Source organism: Pristiophorus japonicus, chromosome 13 (genome assembly GCF_044704955.1).
Source record: "Pristiophorus japonicus isolate sPriJap1 chromosome 13, sPriJap1.hap1, whole genome shotgun sequence".
Taxonomy (NCBI): domain Eukaryota; kingdom Metazoa; phylum Chordata; class Chondrichthyes; family Pristiophoridae; genus Pristiophorus; species Pristiophorus japonicus.
Genome location: NC_091989.1, coordinates 71,817,858 through 71,841,935, shown reverse-complemented (window position 1 = coordinate 71,841,935; position 24,078 = coordinate 71,817,858). Strand labels below are relative to the sequence as shown.

General features: G+C 42.8%; 1 protein-coding gene across 1 annotated transcript in view; it reads left to right on the top strand.

The window, feature by feature from the left end:
* Nucleotides 1-24,078, top strand: part of LOC139278634 (diphosphoinositol polyphosphate phosphohydrolase 2-like) — an 80,901-nt gene that overhangs the window by 41,055 nt on the left and 15,768 nt on the right. The window contains exons 2-4 of the mRNA XM_070897641.1: nt 5,971-6,081; nt 20,042-20,086; nt 22,493-22,577. Coding sequence (XP_070753742.1) covers nt 5,971-6,081; nt 20,042-20,086; nt 22,493-22,577 — 241 coding nt within the window. The remainder of the gene's footprint in view (nt 1-5,970; nt 6,082-20,041; nt 20,087-22,492; nt 22,578-24,078) is intronic.

Genomic DNA, 24,078 nt, shown 5'->3' with positions numbered 1-24,078 from the left:
CTTCTTCCTTCTTCCTCTTCTCTCCTCTTCTTCTTCCTTCTTCTTCTTCCTTCTTCTTCTTCCTTCTTCTTCTTCCTTCTTCTTCTTCCTTCTTCTTCCTTCCTTCTTCCTTCTTCTTCTTCCTTCTTCTTCTTCCTTCTTCTTCTTCCTTCTTCTTCCTCCTTCTTCTTCCTCCTTCTTCTTCTTCCTCCTTCTTCTTTCCTTCTTCTTCTTCCTTCTTCTTCTTCCTTCCTTCTTCTTCCTCCTTCTTCTTCCTCCTTCTTCTTCTTCCTTCTTCTTCCTTCTTCTTCTTCCTCCTTCTTCTTCCTCCTTCTTCTTCCTCCTTCTTCTTCCTCCTTCTTCTTCCTCCTTCTTCTTCCTCCTTCTTCTTCCTCCTTCTTCCTCCTTCTTCCTCCTTCTTCCTCCTTCTTCCTCCTTCTTCCTCCTTCTTCCTCCTTCTTCCTCCTTCTTCCTCCTTCTTCCTCCTTCTTCCTTCTTCCTCCTTCTTCCTCCTTCTTCCTCCTTCTTCCTCCTTCTTCCTCCTTCTTCCTCCTTCTTCCTCCTTCTTCCTCCTTCTTCCTCCTTCTTCCTCCTTCTTCCTCCTTCTTCCTCCTTCTTCCTCCTTCTTCCTCCTTCTTCTTCCTCCTTCTTCCTCCTTCTTCTTCCTCCTTCTTCTTCCTCCTTCTTCCTCCTTCTTCTTCCTCCTTCTTCTTCCTCCTTCTTCTTCCTCCTTCTTCTTCCTCCTTCTTCTTCCTCCTTCTTCCTCCTTCTTCCTCCTTCTTCCTCCTTCTTCCTCCCCCTCTCTCTCCCAGAGATACACTGAGGGGGGCATCCCAGCACACTGTTGGAGGGCTCCCGGTGCTGCAGTCGGTAAGTAGAAAATGTTTTATTTTTTAAAAATTTTTTTGGATTTATTGGTTGATTTATTGATGTATTTATCATTTGTTATTGATGATGGCTCTTTATTTGTAAAACTGAAGTGTTTAATGTTTGTAAACTTCCCTTTTAAACACCCACCCCCCCCGATTCCCTACGCCTGATTTGTAACCTACGCCTGATTTTCTAAAGTGTAGACAAGGTTTTTTCGAGCGTACAAAAATCTTCACTTACTCCATTCTAAGTTAGTTTGGAGTAAGTTTTCACTCCGAAACTTTGAAAACCGGCGTAAGTGGCTGGACACGCCTCCTTTTGGGAAAAAAATCTGTTCCAAAGTGAAACTGTTCTAACTGACTAGAACTGGAGCAAACTAAATGACGAGAATTCCGATTTCTAAGATACTCTGTTCTACACCAGTTGCTCCTAAAAATCAGGAGCAAATCATGTGGAAACTTGGGGCCATAAAGTGGCAGTCCTCCAAGGTAGAAAACCGGTCACCCGGTCCGGATGGGATGCATCGTAGGTTACTGAGGAAGTAAAGGTGGAAATTATCGAAGCTCTGGCCAGAATCTGCTGATCCTCCTAGGGAATGGAGGCGGTGCCAGAGGACTGAGGATTACAAATGTTGCACCCATGTTTTTTAATCCAGCAACTATAGGCCAGTCAGAATAATGGTGATGGTAAATCTTTGAGACAAAAATCCAAAACCCAATGAATTGGCATTGAGAGAAGTATACACTAATAAATGTCAGTACTGATTTGTTAAAGGTAAATAGTGTTTGACTAACTTGATTGAGTTCTTTGGTGAAATAATGAGGGTAGTGCAGTTGATTGTGTGTGTGTGTGTGTATATATATAATAATAATAATTATTATTATTATTATTATTAATAATAATAATAATAATAATATAAATAATATAAATAATATAATAATAATATATATAATATAATAATAATATATATAATATAATAATAATATATATAATATAATAATAATATATATAATATAATAATAATATATATAATATAATAATAATATATATAATATATATATATATATATTATATATATATTAAATATATATATATATATATAATAATAATAATATATTATATTTTATATTATAATATATATAATAATATTTATATATATTATAATATATATATATATATATAAATATATATATATTTTTCAAAAGGCATAATCGACTTAACAAAATGAAAGCACATGGGATTAAAGGAACAGTGGCAGCATCGGTACAAGATTGGCTAAGGGACAGAAAGCAGAGTAGTGGGGAACAGTGGTTTTTCAGACTGAGGGGAGGTGTATAGCTGTTTTCCAGGGGTTGGTATTGGGATCACTGTTAATGTAAATTCATAAGAAATAAGAACAGGAGTAGGCCATACGGCCCCTCGAGCCTGCTCCGCCATTCAATAAGATCATGGCTGATCTGATCATGGACTCGGCTCCACTTCCCCGCCTGCTCCCCATAGCCCCTTATCCCCTTATTTAAGAAACTGTCTCTTTCTGTCTTAAATTTATTCAATGTCCCAGCTTCCACAGCTCTGAGGCAGCAAATTACAGATTTACAACCCTCATAGGAAATTTCTCATTTCAGTTTTAAATGGGTAGTCCCTTATTCTAAGATTATGCCCTCTAGTTCTAGTCTCCCCCATCAGTGGAAACATCCTCTCTGTATCCACCTTGTCAAGCCCCCTCATATGTTTCGATCAGATCACCTCTCATTCTTCTGAATTCCAATGACCTACTCAACCTTTCCTCATAAGTCATCCCCGGAATCAACCTAGTGAACCTTCTCTGAACTGCCTCTAAAGCAAATATATCCTTTTTGTAAATATGGAAACCAAAACTGCATGCAGTATTCCAGGTGTGGTCTCACCAATATCTTGTATAGCTGTAGCAAGACTTCTATAATCTATCCCCTTTGCAATAAAGGCCAAGATACCATTGGCCTTCCTGATCTCTTGCTGTACCTGCATACTGTCCTTTTGTGTCTCATGCACAAGTACCCCCTTGGGTACACCTAGACTTGGATGTACAGGGCATAATTTCAAAGTTTGCAGATCACATAAAACTCTGAAATATCAAGGAGGATAGTAACAGACCAGGAGACCATAGACTGGTAAAATGGGCAGACGCATGGCAGGTGAAATTTAATGCAGAGTAGTGTGAAGTGAGATGTTTTAGTGGGAGGAATGAGGAAAGGCAACATACTAAATGGTACAATTTTAAAGGGGGTGCAAGAACTGAGACACCTGGGGGACACATCTTTGGTGGCACAACAAGTTGAGCAGGCTGTTAAAGCATATGGGATCCTGGGCTTTATGAAGAGGTGGTGTTCAAGAGCAAGGAAACTATGCTAAATCTTTAAAACCCTGGTTAGCAATTTGTCCTCCAAGTATTTCTGGGTGCACGGCCCCTTAGCCCATTTCATATTTCCTCGTGTGCCTGTTATTTTTCATTGTGAAGTCAGCAAGTGTGCACTGCACTGCAGCTTAACGGGAACATTCCTGGTTAGTCCTCAGCTAGAGTATCATTGTCAATTCTGGGCACCACATTTTAGGAAGGATGTAGAGGGTGCAGAAGAGATTTACTAGAATGGTACCAAGGATGAGGGACTTCAGCTATGTGGAGAAGTTGGGGTTGTTCACCTTGGAGCAGTGAAGGTTAAGAGGCGATTTGATCGAGATGTTCAAAATCATGAACAGGTTTGATGGAGTGAATAAGGAGAAACTGTTTCCAGTGGCAGAAGGGTAGGTAACCAGAGGACAGAGTTATGGTAATTGGTAAAAGAACCAGAGGTGATATATGGGAACAATCTTTTTCACACAGCGACTTGTGATCGAGAGCGTGCTGCTTGAAAGGGCGGTGGAAGCAGATTCAATAGTAACTTTCAAAAGGCAATTGAATAGATACACGAAGGGCAAATATTTTGCAGGGCTATGGGGACAGATCCAGAGAGTGGGACAAATTGCTCTACCGTAGATTTTAAATGGAAATGAGGAGGGGAGAGGAAGGAAGTGGAGTTGAGGCTAAGATCAGATCAACTTTGATCTTGAATGACGGAGCAGGCTTGAGGGGCCAGATGGCCTACTCTCGCTATTATGTTAAGAGCTGGCACCAGCACGATGGGCCGAATGGCCTCTTTCTCTGCTCTCATTCTGTGATTCAATGAGGAATGATAAAGGGGCAGTCAGTTTGAGCCTTGATATTCTACAATCATTTACCACATCTGCTGCGACTTGAATTTCACCTCAATTGTGGGGTCAAATTACTCCTGTATTTGTAACTATATTCATATGGAACTTGCCGTGTGCGTTTAATACATTCAGTAGCCCACTTTAGCAAATGCACGTGCATACCTTGCACTGGAATTTCATGTTGACTTGCTTTAAATTATTGGTTTCACTCTTGCGTCTGCCAAGAGAGTTTTACTAAGTTTCCCATCGTTCTCTCCCTGCATTATTCAGCAAAATTCCAGCATATTCCACAAAATATACTGTCAGATCAATAATTTTTTCCGAGTTTAGATTCGTCAGTTGTTCTTGCCTGATGGGAGGAGCAGTTACCGGCCCAAAGTTGCCAGTAAATCCCTGGTTTTTCAGCTTGCTTTCTCCACAACCTGGAAATGGCTGTGTCATGCCCACTGCTTCTCTGCTGTAGTCAGGAGCTGCTGCTATCCCACAATGCCACTTGCTATTTGTGGTGGTGTGCCTGTTTTAAGAATTGGGCAGGCCTTGTACTCTACACTGGTGTATAAATCCTAAATCCATCATTAGCAGCACAAAGACCAACCCTGACCAGCAGTCAGCATCGTCATTTCTCATTTCAGACTTCCTAATTCATACAATAAAAAGCCAACTACATTGCCTCCAACAGCTTAAATACTCAGTCCAGGATGAAGGAGCTCAGGAAAATCCTATCATGCCTGTCTTCACTGACGTTCACTGCGCATTCATTTCAAAATCCTTGTCCCCGTTTATAACTCCCTCTATGGCCTTCCTGTAGCCTTATGCCCCACCTTTCAATGTCCATTCTTCTATGCCGTTGTCCACCTCTGCTCAACGTTCAGCTGCAATATCACAGCTCTGCATCTTAGAATTCTCTTCCTGAATAGCTGTCATGATTGAACTCTACCTATCCCCAAACACTGACTGAAAACCTGTAATAGTGCTCCCCCTTGTGGACTACTCCACCTAGTGGACAACCGATGTAATGCAACTGCTGCTGTAAATACAATAAAAGTCACTATGTATTGGAGCCGTCTTGTAAAGTATGTTTGTTGGTGATGTCGTCGTAAGAATATATCACACAACCAACCTCCAGCCATGCATTGTGTTTCCTGACTCTTTCCTCTAACTATGCAATGCCCATTTTCACTTTTTTCCCCAAGTTTGTCACCTTTTTTATCTAAGTTTGTACAACCGTGCTTAAAAGTGCACTTAATCTGTGCTGGAACTGAAATTGTTTGTGTATTTGTATGTTGTAATGACATTAAGCACTCTGCGGTTAGGTGTACAAGGCTCCCTGTGTTACATTGAGTCCTGTCTCCCAACTCCAGAAGAGCTGTGTACCCAGTGCACTGCTTGTGTGTTCATCTCTCACCGCCTTCTGCTTCTCCAGACCTGGAATTTGGTAAACAATTTACAGACTCTTCCAACCCACACCCACCGTGGCATGCTATGAACTAATTGTAACATTAAACTATCTGTACATGTGACTCTACCACACTGAAATATTAAGCTTTGTGCAGTAAATCCCATTATTGATTTAGAGCAGAGGGAACTTTAGTCCAGTTTTAAACCTTGGCTTTCCTAAACTTTGAGTGCTGGATAACTCAGAGCAGCTGCCTTGCAAATCTAGGATCAGTTATGAACACTCTGTCCGAGCAGTGTGTTGCTTGGAAAATGGTCTCTTGCTGAAACCCAAGTGTGTATTTAATCGCAGCATTCCATTTACTTGTCCTTTTCACCTATCTGGGATTCAGCAAAACACAGCAGTTCTTTGTATGCAGTTCAATTGAGTGTAATAGGAGTGCTATGGTTTGTAACTGAGCATAAGTGGTCAAACACTGTTCTTTTTCCCCCCTCCAGGTGCTTTTAGTCAGTAGTAGTCGTCATCCAGACCAATGGATTGTGCCAGGGGGAGGAATGGAGCCCAATGAGGAGCCATGTAGTGCAGCAGTGAGGGAGGTGTATGAAGAGGTTGGTACATATCCTTTTTTAAAGTGTTCTGCCTCTAGCAATTTTTGGTAAATGTTGCTTTTTATCTTTCCTCACAACATGTTGGTGCAGCTCTGTGAAGGCTAGAATTAGATTTTTATTTTGATGCAACCTGCCTTTCTGCTCATAATCGGTCTATAAATATATTTTGTCTTTAAGTGCTAAGATGTACAGCAATAATTGCACTTTTATTTAAAAAAAAAGGAATGGCCTGTAAGTTGGCAGTGTTGCCATGTAATAGATTTTGTAGGTTTCAATCACCTGTTCCATTGTCTGTCTGTTTGTTTATTGGCTGTGCTGGGTTTGTGCACCCTGCAAGGTCTGTCCACTAGTTAACTCCTATTTTTGTCTTGTTCTATTGATTACTTTGACTGTTACATAGGTGCCGTGGCTGTTCCATAAAGCTTGCTCAATCTCATGATCAACGTACAAAAATTCAAAAGCTGAAATTAAGAGCGGCGAGCTTTTAATTTGTGCTGGTATGCTTCAGTCTGGGTCTTGAAGAGCTCTTCCCATCTAGTGAAGCTGTCACCAAATGCACATTCTAAATCCTACTTTTCAGCAAACGTCATTCTGAGGTTTACAGGCGTACTTGCAATTTGATTACTATAATGTTCACACATTTCTCTAGCAGTGCATTCCACCCAAACTGTTGCTATAATCACCAAAACACCTCTTGAAATACATTAACTTTTAAGAGGATGAGACGAAGAGTTAAAATCAGTATTTTGGTGCAAGTTAAATCGATGCTGGTTGGTACAAGTGTGCTGAGCCAAGTGCTCCTGTCTTTGCTGCTACAGTCGAGCTTTTTGGATCCTCCTAAGCAAACGGCTATATAAGCAGGAGCCTTCCTACCTTGGCATTTCTTGATGTTGGAGACTACTCTGCGGTGTAGCAGTGGCTTGGCATCCTTCCAATTCCAGGCACATTTGCTTCTGAGAATTAGAAACTAGTAGGTTTCATTGAGGGGTCCAGCCACAGGCAGATTTAATTTTTTCAAAAATTAGTGCAGAAGTCTGTATTCACAATCTTTTTTAAAAAGGAAAAAGGTGTTCTACAGCATTCTGTTAAGTAATTATGTTTCCCAGATATAATTCACACTCCATGGAGGCTTAATTTAAATATAAAATTCAGAAACCAAACTGTGCTTAAAAAGAGTAAGATCAGTGAATCACTACTTCCTGATTATTGCAACGTTTCAAAAGCCTGAGAATATTAAGAGGAAGAAAAGACTGAGGGAGGCAAGAAGCCCCACAGCTTTTTCTGGAGAAAGAATGAGTTGGAGTAGATGGTACGAGTCTTGATTTCAGCAGTAGGAGGAAGAATGTGTACCTGCAGCTTTGAAGGAACACTAGGGCTAAGTTCACGAGCATTGACCATTGTAGTACAAAATACAAACACCAGGATGGCTGTAACAGAGATTGAAAGCACATTTTGCAGTGGAGGAGCTATGGGAGAGATATAGGGTCATACTGACAACAAATAGATGGAAAAGTACCAGAGTTCCATAGAATTTACAAAAGCGGGCCATTTGGCCCAACTGCTCTGGTCCACGAACCTCTGCCCACTCTTTACGTCATTACCTCATCTCTCCCTATCTCAACATATCCTTCTATTGCTTTCTCCCTTGTGTAGCTTTTATTTAAATGCATCTTTACTATTTCCCCTAACCACTCTAGTAGCTTGTTTCACTCTCTGGGTAGTTTCTTTTGAATTTGTTATTGGATTGATTAGTGCCTATCTTACATTTATGGCCTAGTTTTTGCCCCCCCCCCCAAAAAAAAATGGAAACATCTTTACGTCAACCCTATTGAACCCCTTCATAATTTACGACCTCTATCGGGTCATCTGTCTTCCCTTTCCAGAGAAAAGTGCCTCAGTCTGTCAATAGTTGTACGTGCTCAGTTCTAGTATCAGCCTTGTAAACTTTGTACTTTTGAAATCGTTGGAGCCACCAAGGGGAAGAGTTGATGGCCTTTGGGACTTGCAAGAGACAAGATTTGATCATGGACTCAGCCAGAACTTTGAAGAGGACTGGTAATTTGTTGGCTTCTGTAGATTGAGAAAGTACTGGTGTAAAGGCATTAGGGTAGGTGGGAATACTTGATGCGATGAACTCGTTTTCAAAGAGCAGGAAAGGTGGATAGGGGTTAAGAAACTGCACAGGACAGGTTGAGTTTTGAGCATACATCTGGTGGGGATAAAACTTGACGGCCATAATGATGGAACATAATGGAATGATGGAGAAATACTGTTTTACAAAAATCTAGGTTCCAAGTGGAGCAAAGTTGCGCCTAAAGTAAATTTTTCCTTCGAGAGTTGGAAGATAGAGTGAAAACTATCACCGATGCGAAGAGCCAGTTTTGCGGAGGAATGGGGAAAAGTGTCGTCTGGCGGCTTCTTAAGAACATAAGAAATAGGAGCAGGAGTTGGCCATTTGGCCCCTCGAGCCTGCTCCACCATTCAATAAGATCATGGCTGATCTGATCATGGACTCAGCTCCACTTCCCTGCCCACTCCCCATAACACTTTACTCCCTTGCTCAAAACTCACTCTCCGCCTTGAATATATTCAATGACCCAGCCTCCACAGTTCTCTGGGGCAGAGAATTCCATAGATTTACAACCCTCAAGAAATTTCTCACCTCAGTTTTCAATGGGTGGCCCCTTATTCTGAGACTATGCTCCCTAGTTTTATTTTCCCCTGAGTGGAAATATCATCTCTGTATCCACCTTGTCGAGCCCCCTCATTATCATATGTTTCAATAAGATCACCCCTCATTCATCTCAACTCGAATGAGAATAGACCTAACCTACTCAACCTATCTTTATAAGTCAACCCCCTCACCTCCAGATTCAACCTAGTGAACCTTCTCTGAACAGCCTCCAATGCAAGTACATCCTTCCTTTCAAATATGGAGACCAAAACCGTATGCAGTACTCTAGGTGTGGCCTCACCAATACCTGTACAGCTGCAGCAGGATGCTCTGCTTTTTATATACTCCATCCTCCTTGCAATAAAGGCCAACATTCCATTTGCCTTCCTGATTACTTGCTATACCTGCATACTAACTTTTTGTGTTTCATGCACAAGGACCCCCAGGTCCCTCCTATTGCAGCATTTTATAATTTAAATGGAGAAAAATTGCAATTTGCTTTTCTATTATTTCTGCCAGAGTGGATAACCTCACATTTTCCCACATTATACTCCATCTGCCAAATTTTTGCCCACTCACTTAGCCTGTCTATATCCCTTTGCTGATTAGTGTCCTCCTCACAATTTGCTTTCCCACCCATCTTTGTATCATCAGCAAACTTGGCTACATTACACTCGGTCCCTTCATCCAAGTCATTAATATAGTTTGTAAATAGTTGAAGCCCCAGCACCGATCCCTGCGGTACCCCACGAGTCGCTGTTTGCAATTGGAAAATTACCCGTTTATCCCAACTCTCTCTCTTCTGTTAGCATGGATAAAGGTTTGGCTAACATAGTAACCCCAACCATATGAGCGTTTATCTTGTGCAGTAACCTTTTTATGTGGCAGCTTATCGAATTCCTTCTGGCAATCCAAATTCACTACATCCACCTTGCTCGTTACATCCTCAAAGAACTCCAGCAAATTTGTCAAACATGATTTCCCTTTCATAAAACCATGCTGACTCTGCTTGATTGAATCATGCTTTTCCAAATGCCCCGCTACTGCTTCCTTAATAATGGACTGCAGCATTTTCCCAACAACAGATGTTGGGTTAACTGGTGTATAGTTTCCTGCTTTTTGTCTGCCTCCTTTTTTAAATAGGGGCATTACATTTGTGCTTTTACAATCCGCTGGGACTGTCCCAGAATTGGAATTTTGGTAGATTACAACCAATGCATCCACTATCTCTGCTGCCATTTCTCAAGACCCTAGGATGTAAGCCATCAGGTCCAGGGGACTTGTCTGCCTTTTAGACCCATTATTTTACCGAGTACTACTACATTAGTGATAGTGATTGTATTAAGTTCCTCCCTCCCTATAGCCCCTTGATTATCCACTATTGGGATGTTTTAGTGTCTTCTACCATGAAGACCGATATAAAATATTTGTTCAACGTCTCTGCCATTTCCTTGTTCTCATTATTCATTCCCCAGCCTCCTCCTCAAAGGGACCAACATTTACTTTAGCCACTCTTTTCCTTTTTATGTACCTGTAGAAACTCTTACTATCTGTTTATATATTTTGTGCTTGTTTACTTTCATCATCTATCTGCCCCCTCTTTAGTAGTTCTTCGCTGACTTTTAAAAACATTTCTCAATCCTCTGGCCTCCCACTCGTCTTGGCCACATTGTATGCCTTTGTTTTCAATTTGATAATATCCCTTATTTCCTTAGTTAGCCACGGATGGTTATCCCTTCTCTTACAGACTTTCCTTCTCATTGGGATATATTTTTGTTGCGAGTTATGAAATATCTCCTTCAATGTCTGCCACTGCTCATCAACTGTCCCACACTTTAATCTATTTTTCCAGTCCACTTTAGGCAACTCTGACCTCATAGCTTTGTTGTCTCCTTTATTTAAGCTTAGGACCCTGGTTTGAGAACCAACTTTCTCACGCTCCAATGAATTTGAAATTCAGCCATGTTATGGTCACTCATTCCTAGAGGATCTTTTACTATGAGATTATTTATTAATCCTGTCTCATTACACAGTACTAGATCTAAGATAGCCTGCTCCCTGGTTGGTTCCACAACGTACTTTTCAAGGAAACTATCCCAGATACACTCTATAAACTCCTCCTCAAGGCTACCCTGGCCAATTTGCTTTGTCCAATCAATATGAAGGTTAAAATCTCCCATGATTATTGCCATTGCTTTATTACAAGCCTCCATTATTTCTTGATTTATACTCCGTCCAATAGCGTAGCTACTGTTAGGGGGCCTATAGACTGTGCCCACCAGCGACTTTTGCCCTTTATTATTTCTTATCTCCACCCAAACTGATTCAACGTCTTGATCCTCTGAACCAATATCGTTTCTCACTAACTCAGTGATCTCATCCTTTATTAACGGAGCTACCCCGCCTCCTTTTTTTCCTTTCTGTCCTTCTGAATTATTAAATTCCCCTGAATATTTAGTTCCCAATCCTGGTCACCTTGCAACCACGTCTCATAATGGCTATCAGATCACACCCATTTGTGCCGTCAACTCGTCTGTTTTGTAACGAATGCTACGTGCATTTAGACAAAGAGCTTTTAAATTTGTTTTTTAACCATTTTTTCCTGCTTGTTTCCTCTGCCTTTCAAATTCACTTTCTACATTTTTGCTTTTCAATTCCAGCTTTACTCCCCTCATGACTGAAGTCTATTCTCAGGTTCCCATCCCCCTGCCACGCTAGTTTAAACCCTCCATAACAGCATTAGCAGCCGCATCCCCCCCCCCCCCAACGAGGATATTCGTCCCAGCTCTATTGAGGTGCAACCTGTCCGACTTGTACAGGTCCCACCTCCCCCAGAAACGTTCCCAATGCCTCACGAATCTAAAGCCCTTCTGCCTGCACCATCTCTCCAGCCACACATTCTGCTCTATCCTCCTATCTCTGTACTCTAGCTCGTGGCACCAGGAGTAATCTGGAGATTGCTACGTTTGAGGTCCTGCTTTTTAATCTCTCTCCTATTTGAGTGTCTCAAATTATTTTTAATTGGCAGCTTTGATTAACTGATTTATCACTGACCTACGCTTAAGTAACGCAGCGCTTTCAAAATTCTCATGCTTATTTTCAAATCCCTCCATGGCCTCGCCTCTACCGATCTCTAATTTCCTCCAACCCCACAACCCCCGGAGATCTCTGCGCTCCTCTAATTCTGCCCTTCTGAGCATCCCTGATTGTAATCGCTTAACCATCGGTGGCCGTCTCTTCTGTTGCATTGGCCCCAAGCTCTGGAACTCCCTGCCTAAACCCCTCTGCCTCTCCACCTCTTTTTCCTCCAAGATGCTCCTTAAAACATACCGGTCACCTGTGCTAATTTCTATTTGTGGCTCAGTGTCAAATTTTTATCGCATAATGCTCCTGTAAAGCCCCTTGGGATGCTATATGCTTGGAGCTCGTAGGGCCCTGAGTTGAAGTGCATACATGCCTTATCGGATATATTGTTCAAAGTTACTGAACTACCGTGAAGACTGAGGTTTTATTGTTTTGATATGAATGCTGTAATTTAAGTGAAGTATTGTCATCTAGTTAAACCTGTTGTGCTCCTGTTCAATTTTAAATTTGACTTTGTAGTTTTCAGCCTGGGTCAAGTGTTCTGTCCGCATGGTGTTCTCCATCAGTTGGAGAATGAGTATATGGCGATAACCCCCACTATTTCAATGAATACCTCCATGGTAAAAGGATCTAGGATTAGAGTTCTGTTTTATAGGTACTTTATACATAAGGTCAAGTTTTAGTTCATACGATGGAAAGAAGCAAGACTGAATTGCATTTATAAAACATCTTTCACAACCATGGGATGTCTCAAAGTAAGTAATGTAGGAAACATAGCAGCCAAATTGTGTACAGCAATGTGATAATGACCTGGATGTTTTAGTGTAGGTAGAGGGGTAAATATTAGCCAGGACACCAGGGAGAATGCTCCTGTTCTTCTAAATAGTGCATGAGGGCAGACTCCGTTTAATATAATCTCCTAAGGAAGGCACTCCCTCCGAGGTGAGAGTGCACAAATTATAGGGCCAAGTTTCCACATGATTTGCGCCTGATTTTTAGGAGCAACTGGTGGAGAACGGACTATCTTAGAAATTGCAATTCTCCACATTTTTTTTTCTGCAGTTCTCGTCAGTTAGAACAGTTTCACTTTGGAACAGAATTTTTTCTTCAAAAGGGGGCGTGTCCGGCCACTGACGCCTGATTTCAAAGTTTTCACAGTGAAAACATACTCCAAACTAACTTAGAATGGATCAAGTAAAGATTTTTGTTGAACTGAAAAAACCTGTTCTACACATTAAAAAATCAGGCACAGGTTACAAATTAGGCGTCCAGAACGAGGAGGGGGGGAGGGGGGGGAAGGGAAGTCATTAAATTCTACAATAAATCCTTATTTATACTTCTACAAATATTATACAAATAAATCCAACCTGAATAAAAATTTATAAGCAAAGAAAAGATTAAATAAACCATCTTCCTATCTGTGAAAGTGCTTCAGCCAGGGAGAATGCTGCAGGAAGCCTCAAGTTGAGGCAGCCGTTCGTTCCCACAAGAGGAGGGGGTGGGGTGGGGGAGGAGACAGTGAGAAGTCTCAAGTTCAGCAGTCGGGGGGGAGGCCGTCGGGAAAACGACTGCCTCAACTTTCTGAGGCTTCCTGCAGCCTTCTCACTGCTGCAAGAAGCCTCAGTGCTCATGTGCTGATGGCAATGTGCTTTTATTAAAAAATGTTCAAAAATTAAACAACTACAAAGAACTACAAAAATGGCCGAGTACCAATGTTTCCTTCACACTGCGCATGCGCGAACGCTCCAACGTGCACGTGCAGGGTTGCCGGCAGGAAAAAAACTAATTTAAATGGTACCCGCCCCCTCCTACTTACAAAATCGGCGCGAGTGGTAGGCTCCGCCCCCCTGGGCGCCGCGCCAAGCAGACATGGAGCTGCAGGGCGCTCCAGAATCGCGCGTTTTTTTTCCGGCGCGAAAAACAGGCGCCCAGCTCGGAGGGGCGCCCGTTTTTTATCGTGTGGAAACTTGGGGCCATAGTGTGGAGATGTGAAAAATAGAGTACCTTCACTTATTTCTGGCACAGAAAGAAAGGTCAAGAGTAAACAAAACAGCTGGTGTGGTAAGGAAATGCAGCATAGAATTCTCATCACTTCAGATGGAATTGGTTTATAGAATGCAATTTATAGCGTTCCTGAGGCTGACATTGTGGTGGTCAGAAGATCTCACTAGTGCACTGTAAATTAGGATTACAGGTGAGGAAAATAACTGAATTACAGGGCTTATCCAGGATGTGGGTAGGCTGGCTGACCAGTTTGAGGCCAGCCAGACTAGCAAGGAAACAGTCTTCAGTGATGGTCTGATCCGTGGAAGAGAAGAAGTCATTGAACATCGAAGTCGCCAAGAATGTTTTTTTTTTTTTTAGAGAGCACGTTGGATTTAATAGGCTTGATTGTCCAACCAACAAACAAAGTTTAGAAAGTTTGACTTGTATTGCAATAGATGAGTTAGAGGTGAGAGTTTTAGCTCATACACATTGAAATTGGACACTTCAAAGGAGCTAAGGATAACCGCATGGACTGCAGAAGGAACGCCGACATCGTAAGTTGGAAATAGAAGGGAGAAAGAGGTGAAACTCTGGTTTGAGTGGGAAAATAAAGCTTAATACAGGATGACTGAAGCTGGAAATGAACATAAGCCAGCATTGAGGAGAAGCCAGTGTGTTAGAGAAAAGGAACAGCAGATTAAACAGCTACAGTTTTGGGTACCTTACTAAATTATGACTCTTTGGTTAATACTCGTATTCACGGTGGTGAGTGGCTGCCAGTGCAGAGTTTGAGATGATGGCAGATCCCACGTGGTGTGCCGGGAAGCCTCAGGCTCTTTTGGGGAACACACAATGATATTTATCCAGTCACATTGGTAGTGCTGCTGTTCTGGAGTTTTCATGTGCTGGTACAGCTTCCAAGCAACCAGTAGATTGCAGGCCTCTGAAGATCAGAGGCCTAGACTAAAGCTGAATTGGTCTGTGGTTCCCACCAATAGGAGCAGCTGTCCCAGCCCTTTGAGCAACAATGGAACAGAAGGAGCCAACTATGGGGTGGGCAGTGGAAAAAGTGAATGTTTGTGGTTGGAAGTGATAATGGATTTCAGCAAGATTTTTTTTAAGGGGGTATGATGATCACTGTAGCATAAAAGAACTATTGAATGTTTCCAGCACCATATCAGGCCGAGCAGGATGTTATTCATGTGCCAATCTTTAATTTGGGTGTTGGCAGTCAAGTAGACTGATTACATGCAGAGTTGGATTCCTGATTAAAACAATCCTGTTTATCGTGCAGGGTAATTTTCACAACAGGAGTGTTGAAGACAACAAACATGGCCACCGCCCACTTAATGAGTCAATGTCTCCTGCGTCTCCTGCATCTCCAGGTCCCACCCAGTGTACAACTAGCCATGTGTGGCAGGTTGAATGTAATTAAACCTGGCACACCAAACACTTGCCAAACCCCCTTTCCCACACCTGCGATGCATTGGCTCTAGTTTCAGGCTGGTGGTGGCCGTACATTTTAGCTGTTCAGAGTGGCCAGAAAATGTAGTTTTCTAAAAGTTTAGGTACAAAAAAGCAGTTTGGATCCAATTTATCACTATTAAATAATCATTCAACTCTCCTGTTTTCAATGGGTTGTACTTTAGCTCCATATGATGATTGCAAACTGCCTTTGACTCCTCCCTCTGATGCTTCCTGTTTAAGCCACTACAGAAATTGGGCTATGGTTTCAGAACTGGCATTTGCAAAATTTGATCTGGATAGTGATGCAGATTAACACTAGTAAAGCAACTCGTACTTGCCTGGCTTAATCAGCAGCACCATTGCAATAGTGGGTGTAAAGCCAATTGGAGAAGTAGCTGGATTGGTGGTGTATAATTGATAGAAATGTAACCCTGAATTCTGAGGATTACATTGGAATGGGAGAATAGGGAAGAAAGTGGGCAAGAAACATTTGGTATACCCTGCATAGTTACGTAATATCAAAACAAAAAATGTCGTGCCACAAAAATATAAACCTCTGTATATATTGCAAACATGTTTGCACAATAGTGTTGTCTATTTTGTTGATCAGCTGTTTAGTTGACATAACATTTGAGCTGCGTAAGTAACAGGTCTGTGATTTTTATGTTGGGTTCAGCAAATGTGAGAGGCATCATACCAAGAACTGTTGAGGTGGTGTCTGACTGAGCGGTTTGCTGGACACTGCACCTGCCTGGACCTGACGACATGTACACTGGACTTTATTGACCTGTATTGGAGCTATTCAAATCTGCTGCAGAAGGCATTTGTTGGCAGGTTATGGATCTTGCACAGAATGCTTTGTATGAAACTTCCAAGTTAAGGACTATGGGCCCAAGTTTCCCCAGGAGTTGCTCTATCTTTTTGAAGTAACTTAAAAATTGCAATTCTCTTCATTTAAGTTGCTCCAGCGTAAGTGAGTTAATTAGGTTTTTAGTTTTTTTTTCCAAAAGGGTGCATTACCTGCCACTTACTTCTGTTTTGGCCATTTAAGCAAGTTGAGCAAGCTAAAACTTAGTCCAAACTAACTTAGTCCAGTGTAAGTGTACATTCTGAAAAACCCTGCGGTGAATTAAGAAATCAACGCAGGCAGCCAAAGATAAGTGGCGGGGGGAGGAGGGAAGACCTTGCTAAGCACGAAACACCTTCACAACAGCAAAGCAGCATAAATACATTTAAAGCACCGAACATTAAACAAAGCAGTACATTTTGCACCAAGCACTAAACAAAGCACAAAGTAATAAGCAATTAACAAATTTTTTAAAAAAAATAGAAGGGACCCTGCATCTAAAGCACAAAGACCAAAGTAACAAGCAATCAATAAATAACAACTTTAAAAAAAAATAGAAGTCCTACCTTGGGGAACACAACGGGCTGTCGATGAGGGAGCCCATTAAGCCAGGGCTAGAGGTGGTGTGCTTCGGGCCCCTCCCCCACAGCCTGCAGAGCGTCTCACAGATTCGGGCTGCCAGGAGCTACTGCACATGCGCGCACACTCTAGTGTGCATGTGCAGCAGTCCTGGCACTGTGTTCAGTGCCAGGACCTGGCTCTGCCCCCAGTCCACTGGCCACGTGATGCCACCACCAAGGAGAGGCTGGGGAGCAGCCAGAATCGGGAGGAAGATTTTCGGCTTGGAGGCGGACAAAAGGCGGTGCACCTCGGGTGAGTGTGCCAGAAAAAGGGGTTGGGGAAATTTGGGCCCTATAGATGTACATATTTACTCTGAATAGAATAATAGTGAGGATGGCCATGTCCTCTCCTTCACATGTGTAGCACCACGGTCCTACTCACTGCTTGGAATTGTTTTTCTCTCTCCATTCTTGGGATGTGGGTGTTGCTGGCAAGGCTGGCATTTATTGTCCATCCCTAATTGCCAGTGAGAAGCTGGTGGGTGTTCTTGAACTGCTGCAGTCCATGTGGTGAAGGTGCTTCCACGGTGCTGTTGGGTAGGGAGTTTCCGAATTTTGACCCAATGATTGAAGGAACGAAGATTTTATATCCGAGTCAGGATGGTGCGTGACTTGCAACGTGGTGGTGGGGTTTCCATGCACCTACTGCCCTTGTCTTTCTAGGTGGTGGAAGTCGTGGGTTTGAGGGCTGCTGTTGAAGGCTTGGTGAGTGGCAGTGCCTCCTATCGATGGTACACATGGCAGACAGGGTGTCTCAATAATGGAGGGAGTGGATGTTTAAACCAATGGATGAATGGGGGGGGAGGGGGCTGGTGAAGGTGGATCAAGCACATTGTGTCAAGAATTCTGGGCATATGGGTCTATTCCTGCTGTTCAATGCACTGAACGTTCCCATTCTTTGGATTGTTTGGGGAATTGGCCTGATGTATATTTGTTCCCTTTGGTCTGCCACACCAGCCATTAATCTGCACATAGTTTCTGGGATTAGTTGTTAAACTGTCGATAGCTAATTGTTGGCTGAGATGTTTTGCATTCTGCTTCTGTGGTGGGGGGAATTTAAGCATCACCTGTAAATTTGTGACTTACTTGAAATTTGTTTTGAATTTTTTCTTAAATATAAAATTTTGCTGTGCAATTGGCACTACCTTCTCAAAAACAACTTGCATTTCTATAGTTCCTGAAACATAGTAAAATGGCCCAAGGCGCTTCACAGGAGTGTTGGCGCAATGTGGTAATTGCCTGTGGGCCCATCAGCGATTTAAACGGTCTCGTGTTTTTTTTCCTCTTGCAATTTAAGTTTCCCAAATCAGCTTGCATGTAACTATCCAGCTGTCTCTACTATTGATTTAATTTGTGGTGTTAACAAAGACTAGGCAGTTAAAGAAAGTCGGTTGGTATTAAATAAAATGAGTCTGCTTCTATGGACATGAGCTTTTTTTGGCGGGTGGAAGACAGCCTTTGGGTGAGGCCCTCCGAATTGGTAACCAAGGAATACCTGTACATCACTGGGGTGAGAGGACGGCTCGGCTTTACCAGCTCAACGGCCACCAACATTACACCACCTTAGTTCAGACTACTACTTCGTTTAGCCTCCCAACCATCTTTAGTATCAGATCAGGTGTAATTACACATGGGTTTGCAAATTGTAATTTGAAAACAAACTTGAGCCAGCATTGAAGGTGTCCAATAAACTGTTACAAGGCACCAACTTCATGAATTGCTTTGCAAAGGTTTTGAGTATCCATATTGAACATGGACCTCTCATTGGAGGAAGGCTTTATCTTTGAGATGTGGACCAAGAGGATACTATAACATTCTACTGTACTCTCTAGCCACTGGTTAGGCTTAAAGCTACAAAGGCCAAACTAGCATGTGCTGGTAATTCGGAGGGGCACAGATGCTGCTGTTTCCAACATTGTCTTTAAAATGACAATTTGTGGGATATGTGAGACGGCTGGTAGATCCTAGAAGGCCCAGCAGCGTGCTCAGGATTTGCTCCCTGCTGTTCTACCTGACTAAACTCTGACAACGAGCATTACCCTGTCCTTGTCCAATGTCCACGCTTGCACACTTGAAGCAGGTGTTAGCATATTGATGAGGACCCCTGCCCATTTTCCCCTTCCTAACTCTAGCTCGAAACACAGAAACAAGGTGCAGGAGTAGGCCATTCGAGCCTGCACCCCCATTCAACAAGATCATGGCTGATCACCCACCCCAGCGCCCGCCCCCCCCCCCCCCCCCCCCCCCCTCCGCCGCAAGGACCACATCCAACTCCCTCCCGAACACATCCAATGAATTGGCATCAACAACTCTCCGCGGCAGGGGAACCCCACAGGCCAACAACTCCCCGAGTGAAGAAGTCTCTCCCAATCCCAGCCCCAAACAGCCCACCCCTCATCCCAAGAGCATGCCACCCCCCCTGGCTCCGGACCCACCCAACACCGGGAACATTTCCCCCGCCCCGTCCCGTCCAAATCCTTCCCAACGAACGCTCAGCCCCGGCCACCCCAGAGCCACGCCCCCGCGACGCCAACCACACCACATCCATCTGCGCAGTCAACCCGTCCACCCCACTCTGAACACTCCCTGCACCGAGCCCTCAGGCCCGCCCCTTCAACACACTTTGCCCCCCCCAGACCTCCGCTGCAATGTGGCCCCTCCTGTCCCCCGCCCTGGGTTTCTCCGCCTCCCACCTCCACCACTCTCCCCTCCATCCCCTGCCCCATCTCCCCTCATCTTTCCTCTGCCTCCCCGCACAGGCTCCCATCTTGGGGGCGGTAACCTTCTGGGGCCGGGAATTTTAGCCCCCGGCGTGGAAGTCCTGCTCCCGCAATTTCCCACACTCCACTTCCTTTGGGGGCAGTTACCGGGGCACGACTGGATACTCCTGTGACAGTTTGAACTGATTCTCTCTCTCTCTCTCTCTCTCTCTCTCTCTCTCTCTCTCTCTCTCTCTCTCCTGTGAGAGCACATGCTCTCCACTCTCCTGTCCTGTGACATTTAGAACTGGCTAGTTTTGAGTGTATCCACGACCACCCCACCTGAAGTCAGTTGAATCAGCACACACCCAGAATTTAATTGTGGCTACACCAGCTGAGCTGCTGGTGGAGCTGGGATTTGCTCATTCTTGTCCAAAGCCCAAATGCAAGACTTTTCTAGGCCTACAAAGTTATTTACGATCACTCTGTGCAAATCAGTGCAAACTGATGACTATCTTCAATGAAATCCCTTTTTTTGGAGAACCTATGATGTGAATTACTCAATTTTTTTTTCTATATGCAGGCTGGTGTAAAAGGAAAGTTGGGAAGGTTACTGGGCATATTTGAGGTGAGTTTGTTGCTTTTAAATGCTCATTTATAAATGTTGTTGAAACTTTAACTGAACATTATCATTGCTTGTGGCAAAGTACCTCACTTTACAATACTTTTACAATAACCCTTCCTCTAATCTCTGCTTTGTATGTATCTAGTGCTTATGAGAACATGGCCTTGTGCCTTAGATAACCTTGTGGTAGGAATTTCAATATTTACATCGTCTATTACATTGAACCGCTTTATCAAATCCCACAATTTTCAGTTCGAGAACATACAGCCTTTCTTTCTAACTCGGGCACCTCATTCCTGGCATCCTCTCTGAAATTGCCTGGACAATTAGAGCCCACTATAATGAAGAACCAGAAACTGCATACAGTATTCAGATGTGGCCTAACTATTGAGCAAAAATAATCACCTGTTTACGATCCTCTTCGATTATAATCCCATTTGTCCTCTATGCTTTTTGTCCCTCTTCACATACTCTTATGGATTGGTGTATCTGCACACCTTTTGATCTCTGCTCCTCCACTGCAACGAGAAATTAATCATGAGGATATATTTCCATTCATTTTTTTTTTCTAAAATGTTTTCACACGTGTAAGCCGTATCTGCCCATTCTCCTAACCACTGCCCTTTTGTAGTCTTCTGCTTTAGTCCTGTCAGTTTGCTGCAACTCCCCAGTTTGGTACAGGTTGGGGCTCCCTTATCCAGGGCGATTCTGGCAGTAGGGAGCTGTATGAGCAGAATACGGCCGACCTCCACCCAAGCTTTGGGGCTGTGTCCTCGCTCGGCCCACTGGGGCCGCTGACACTTTGCAGCCCGCCGATTTCCTCCCCCTCCCTCCCCAGGCCACTGACCTCCCCTCATCTGGCACAGGCCAGGTCCTGAAGATGCCGGATAAGGGAGGTTCAACCTGTATCAGCTACCTTTTGATATCCATTCCTTTGTCAAAGTGTAGATTATTTTATTTATTTTATTTATTTATTTCTGTGTATTGGATCCCTGGGGCACCCATTAGCAGCTGCCTGCCAGTCTGAGAAATATCCATACTACCACTCTTTGCTGTCTGCCCTCCAGCAATCTCTGTCCTTACTGTCCCATTTCCTTTCTGCCACGGACCTTGAATTGTGGTATTTGTATGCTTTCTGGAAGTCTATGTAAACATCTACCTCTCCTTGCCTCCCACAGTTCATGTACAGTTGGCATTGACTAAATTGGTCATTCTTTTTGAAAGAACACGTGTCCTACATTTGTTAAATCCATGTTGAATGTCTCTGATCAGTCCATGCACTTCTAAGTATTCATTTATTTTCTCTCGAGCTGGTCTCTAGTAATTTTCCTACTGCTGGCATGTGGCTATTAGTTGCCTGACTTTTCCTTGTCTTTCCCCTCCTGTTTTTCAGCAGAGCTCCAGTCAAAACTAGAAAAATTACACTTGGTCCCTTTGCTACATTCCATAACGTTCAGTATTTTGGGTTGGAGACTCGGAAAGTTTTAGTGCTCTTGGCCCACAAGAACTGTCTACCTATTAATGCATGTATTTGTTCTCTCTCCACCACAAGCCTTTAACGAGTGAAGAAGTTTTCAAATACTATAAGCAGATCTGCCATTTTGTTACCTACGGTAGTCTCTCTTCACTCATTTTTCAGTGACTGCACCCCCTCAATTATCCTAATGCTTATAGAAAGAATTGTTGCTATTCTCCTTTACATTGTGGCTAAAAAAATTTCTATACCCTAAGCTCTCGCCGCCTTTCTGTGTCGACAGTTGGTACTGATGACTCGTGTATTTTATTGTCCTTTTTTATTGTTAGTCTAGCCAACACAACCCTATTTATTCCGCTGGGATATTCCAAAACTACCAATTTCCTGCTTCATTTCCTTCCTACTGTTGCTTCACTGCTACTTTCCCTCTAATTACCCAGGCTATGGCCCATTTCATCCTTGTGTAGTTTTCAATCCAATCCACTTTGACATTAAAGCTATGAAAAGGATGTAGTTTCATCATGACTTGTTTAAAACTACCTCCTCGTGGGAAACGTAACATAGAACTATCCATTTACACAACAATACCAATGTTAAACTTATTGCTCATAATTTAGCAAGTTAATTTCGTGTGGTTCTTAAGATTGATATTGACTGTGACAGATCTGCCAATGAAGCACATGAAATTTAAAAGTAAGTATACGTAAATAAAGTTGTACAAAATATAAATATTTTCTCTCTCTCTTCCCTAACCCTTTTGAGTGTCCTGATCAAGCTCCATTCTTGGAAATGGTGCGATATGATTATGAAATGTGTATCTATACTAGTGGTTCCCATACAATGGCTCGCAGAAATGCTGAGGACCAAGTATTAGCGATATAAGTGTTTGTAGATTCTCTATTTTCACTCCTTTTGAACATATTTTTCTCCAATAGAATCAAGATCGAAAGCACAGAACCTATGTCTATATTCTCATAGTGACAGAAATTCTGGAAGATTGGGAGGATTCAGTCAACATTGGTGAGTTCAAACTATTCCACGGTTACTGTTAATGCAACTGGCAGTGAATCCACTATCGTTCATCCCAATTGAGTTGTCGTACTTCCAACATGTTTAGTATAATAATACAGATGCCCAAAGAAAATTGCCCTAAAGTGAATTTCACAACTGTAATACATATTGTGACTTAAAGCGGGTGTTGTTGTAAGCCTGGAGTTTAAGCCTAGACTTAAGTGCTATGTTTGCAAAAGTAGGTGGAGAATCTTGGCACAAAAAAATAAATCTTAATTGAATTGGTAATCTGATCCTTGTTTTTTTGGGGGGCTGGGGGAAATTCTGCCATCCTCCACTGAAATTTCACAGCTATCCTGGGGGAGAAAGGGAGGAGGAGGAGGTGGGGGGGGGGTGAAGGGAAGGCTCCTTGTTGAAACGAGCAAAGATACTGATTGCTCTGGGCCAATTTGGAAAAATAAATATAACTAGTTTTTCTCCCCAACTGTAATTAGATCCTATAGCTTTAAAGCACCACACTGTTTCATTCCAGCAGAAAATAGCAGTGTGTCTCTCAGGATAATGCTCCGTCTGGTCCTTGGGGGAGTGCCCTGACTTATTGGGCAATGCCACAGGAGATTAACATGAATTAAATTTGGCAATTGTTAACCTAGTTCCATGTTTCTGACGACCTGCAGCATAGTATGACCCAAAATTTGCCATCAATTATCAATTCATGAGTTTTAACGGCTACCTTTTTGTGTAAAGTGAAAATCTCACCAGTGCAGTAATAGGCACTTTTTCAATGTTGAGTTAAGGAACATTGGAGCAGGGTACAAGAAACTTTAGCCTGGATTTCACCCAAACCACACCTGCCATGGAGTGCTTGATGCAGACACTTGTGGAGGAGTATAAATAGTGCTTTCTAGAATTGGCATGTCTCCCTTTAAGATTCCCAAACTCTCAACTAGTACTCCTCAAGCACCAAGGTACATCTGCTCCAATAATGAAGTGTATTGCACCACAATTTGTGCAGGGCAGACTGGACTGCAATTTCCGTGGGAGCTCGTGACAACTATGGGTGCATATTTGGTTGAAATGATTAAGGCTCCTATGTGAGCTCCTACTTTGCTCACGGTCTGGAAGTGTGCAAGCATTTCTAAGTTTAACAGCTAATGTTAGTGTGTGTTTTGGAAGGGTAAAATAAATGAACTAATAGTCTTCTACCCATTACATTAATTACTTGTGAAACATTTTGTTTGGGTGGAGTGGGGGGGGAGGGTGCCGTGTTGATGTGACCAAGTTGCTAATGAGGTAGGTTTATTTGCCTACTAAAGTGGCTCTTCCTCCCCTTGTGCAACTGTATAGTGTCTGAGGCTCCATTTTCAATTTTACCTCCTTGCTTGTGGGAGATGCTATAGACACCTTCAGTAAATAGGGCAACTGCTGGGATTTTGAATAAAAGAACACTTAGTTCTTTAATCTTCCATCAGCATGTGCAGAAAAATGAACGCTCTTCAAATAACACTTA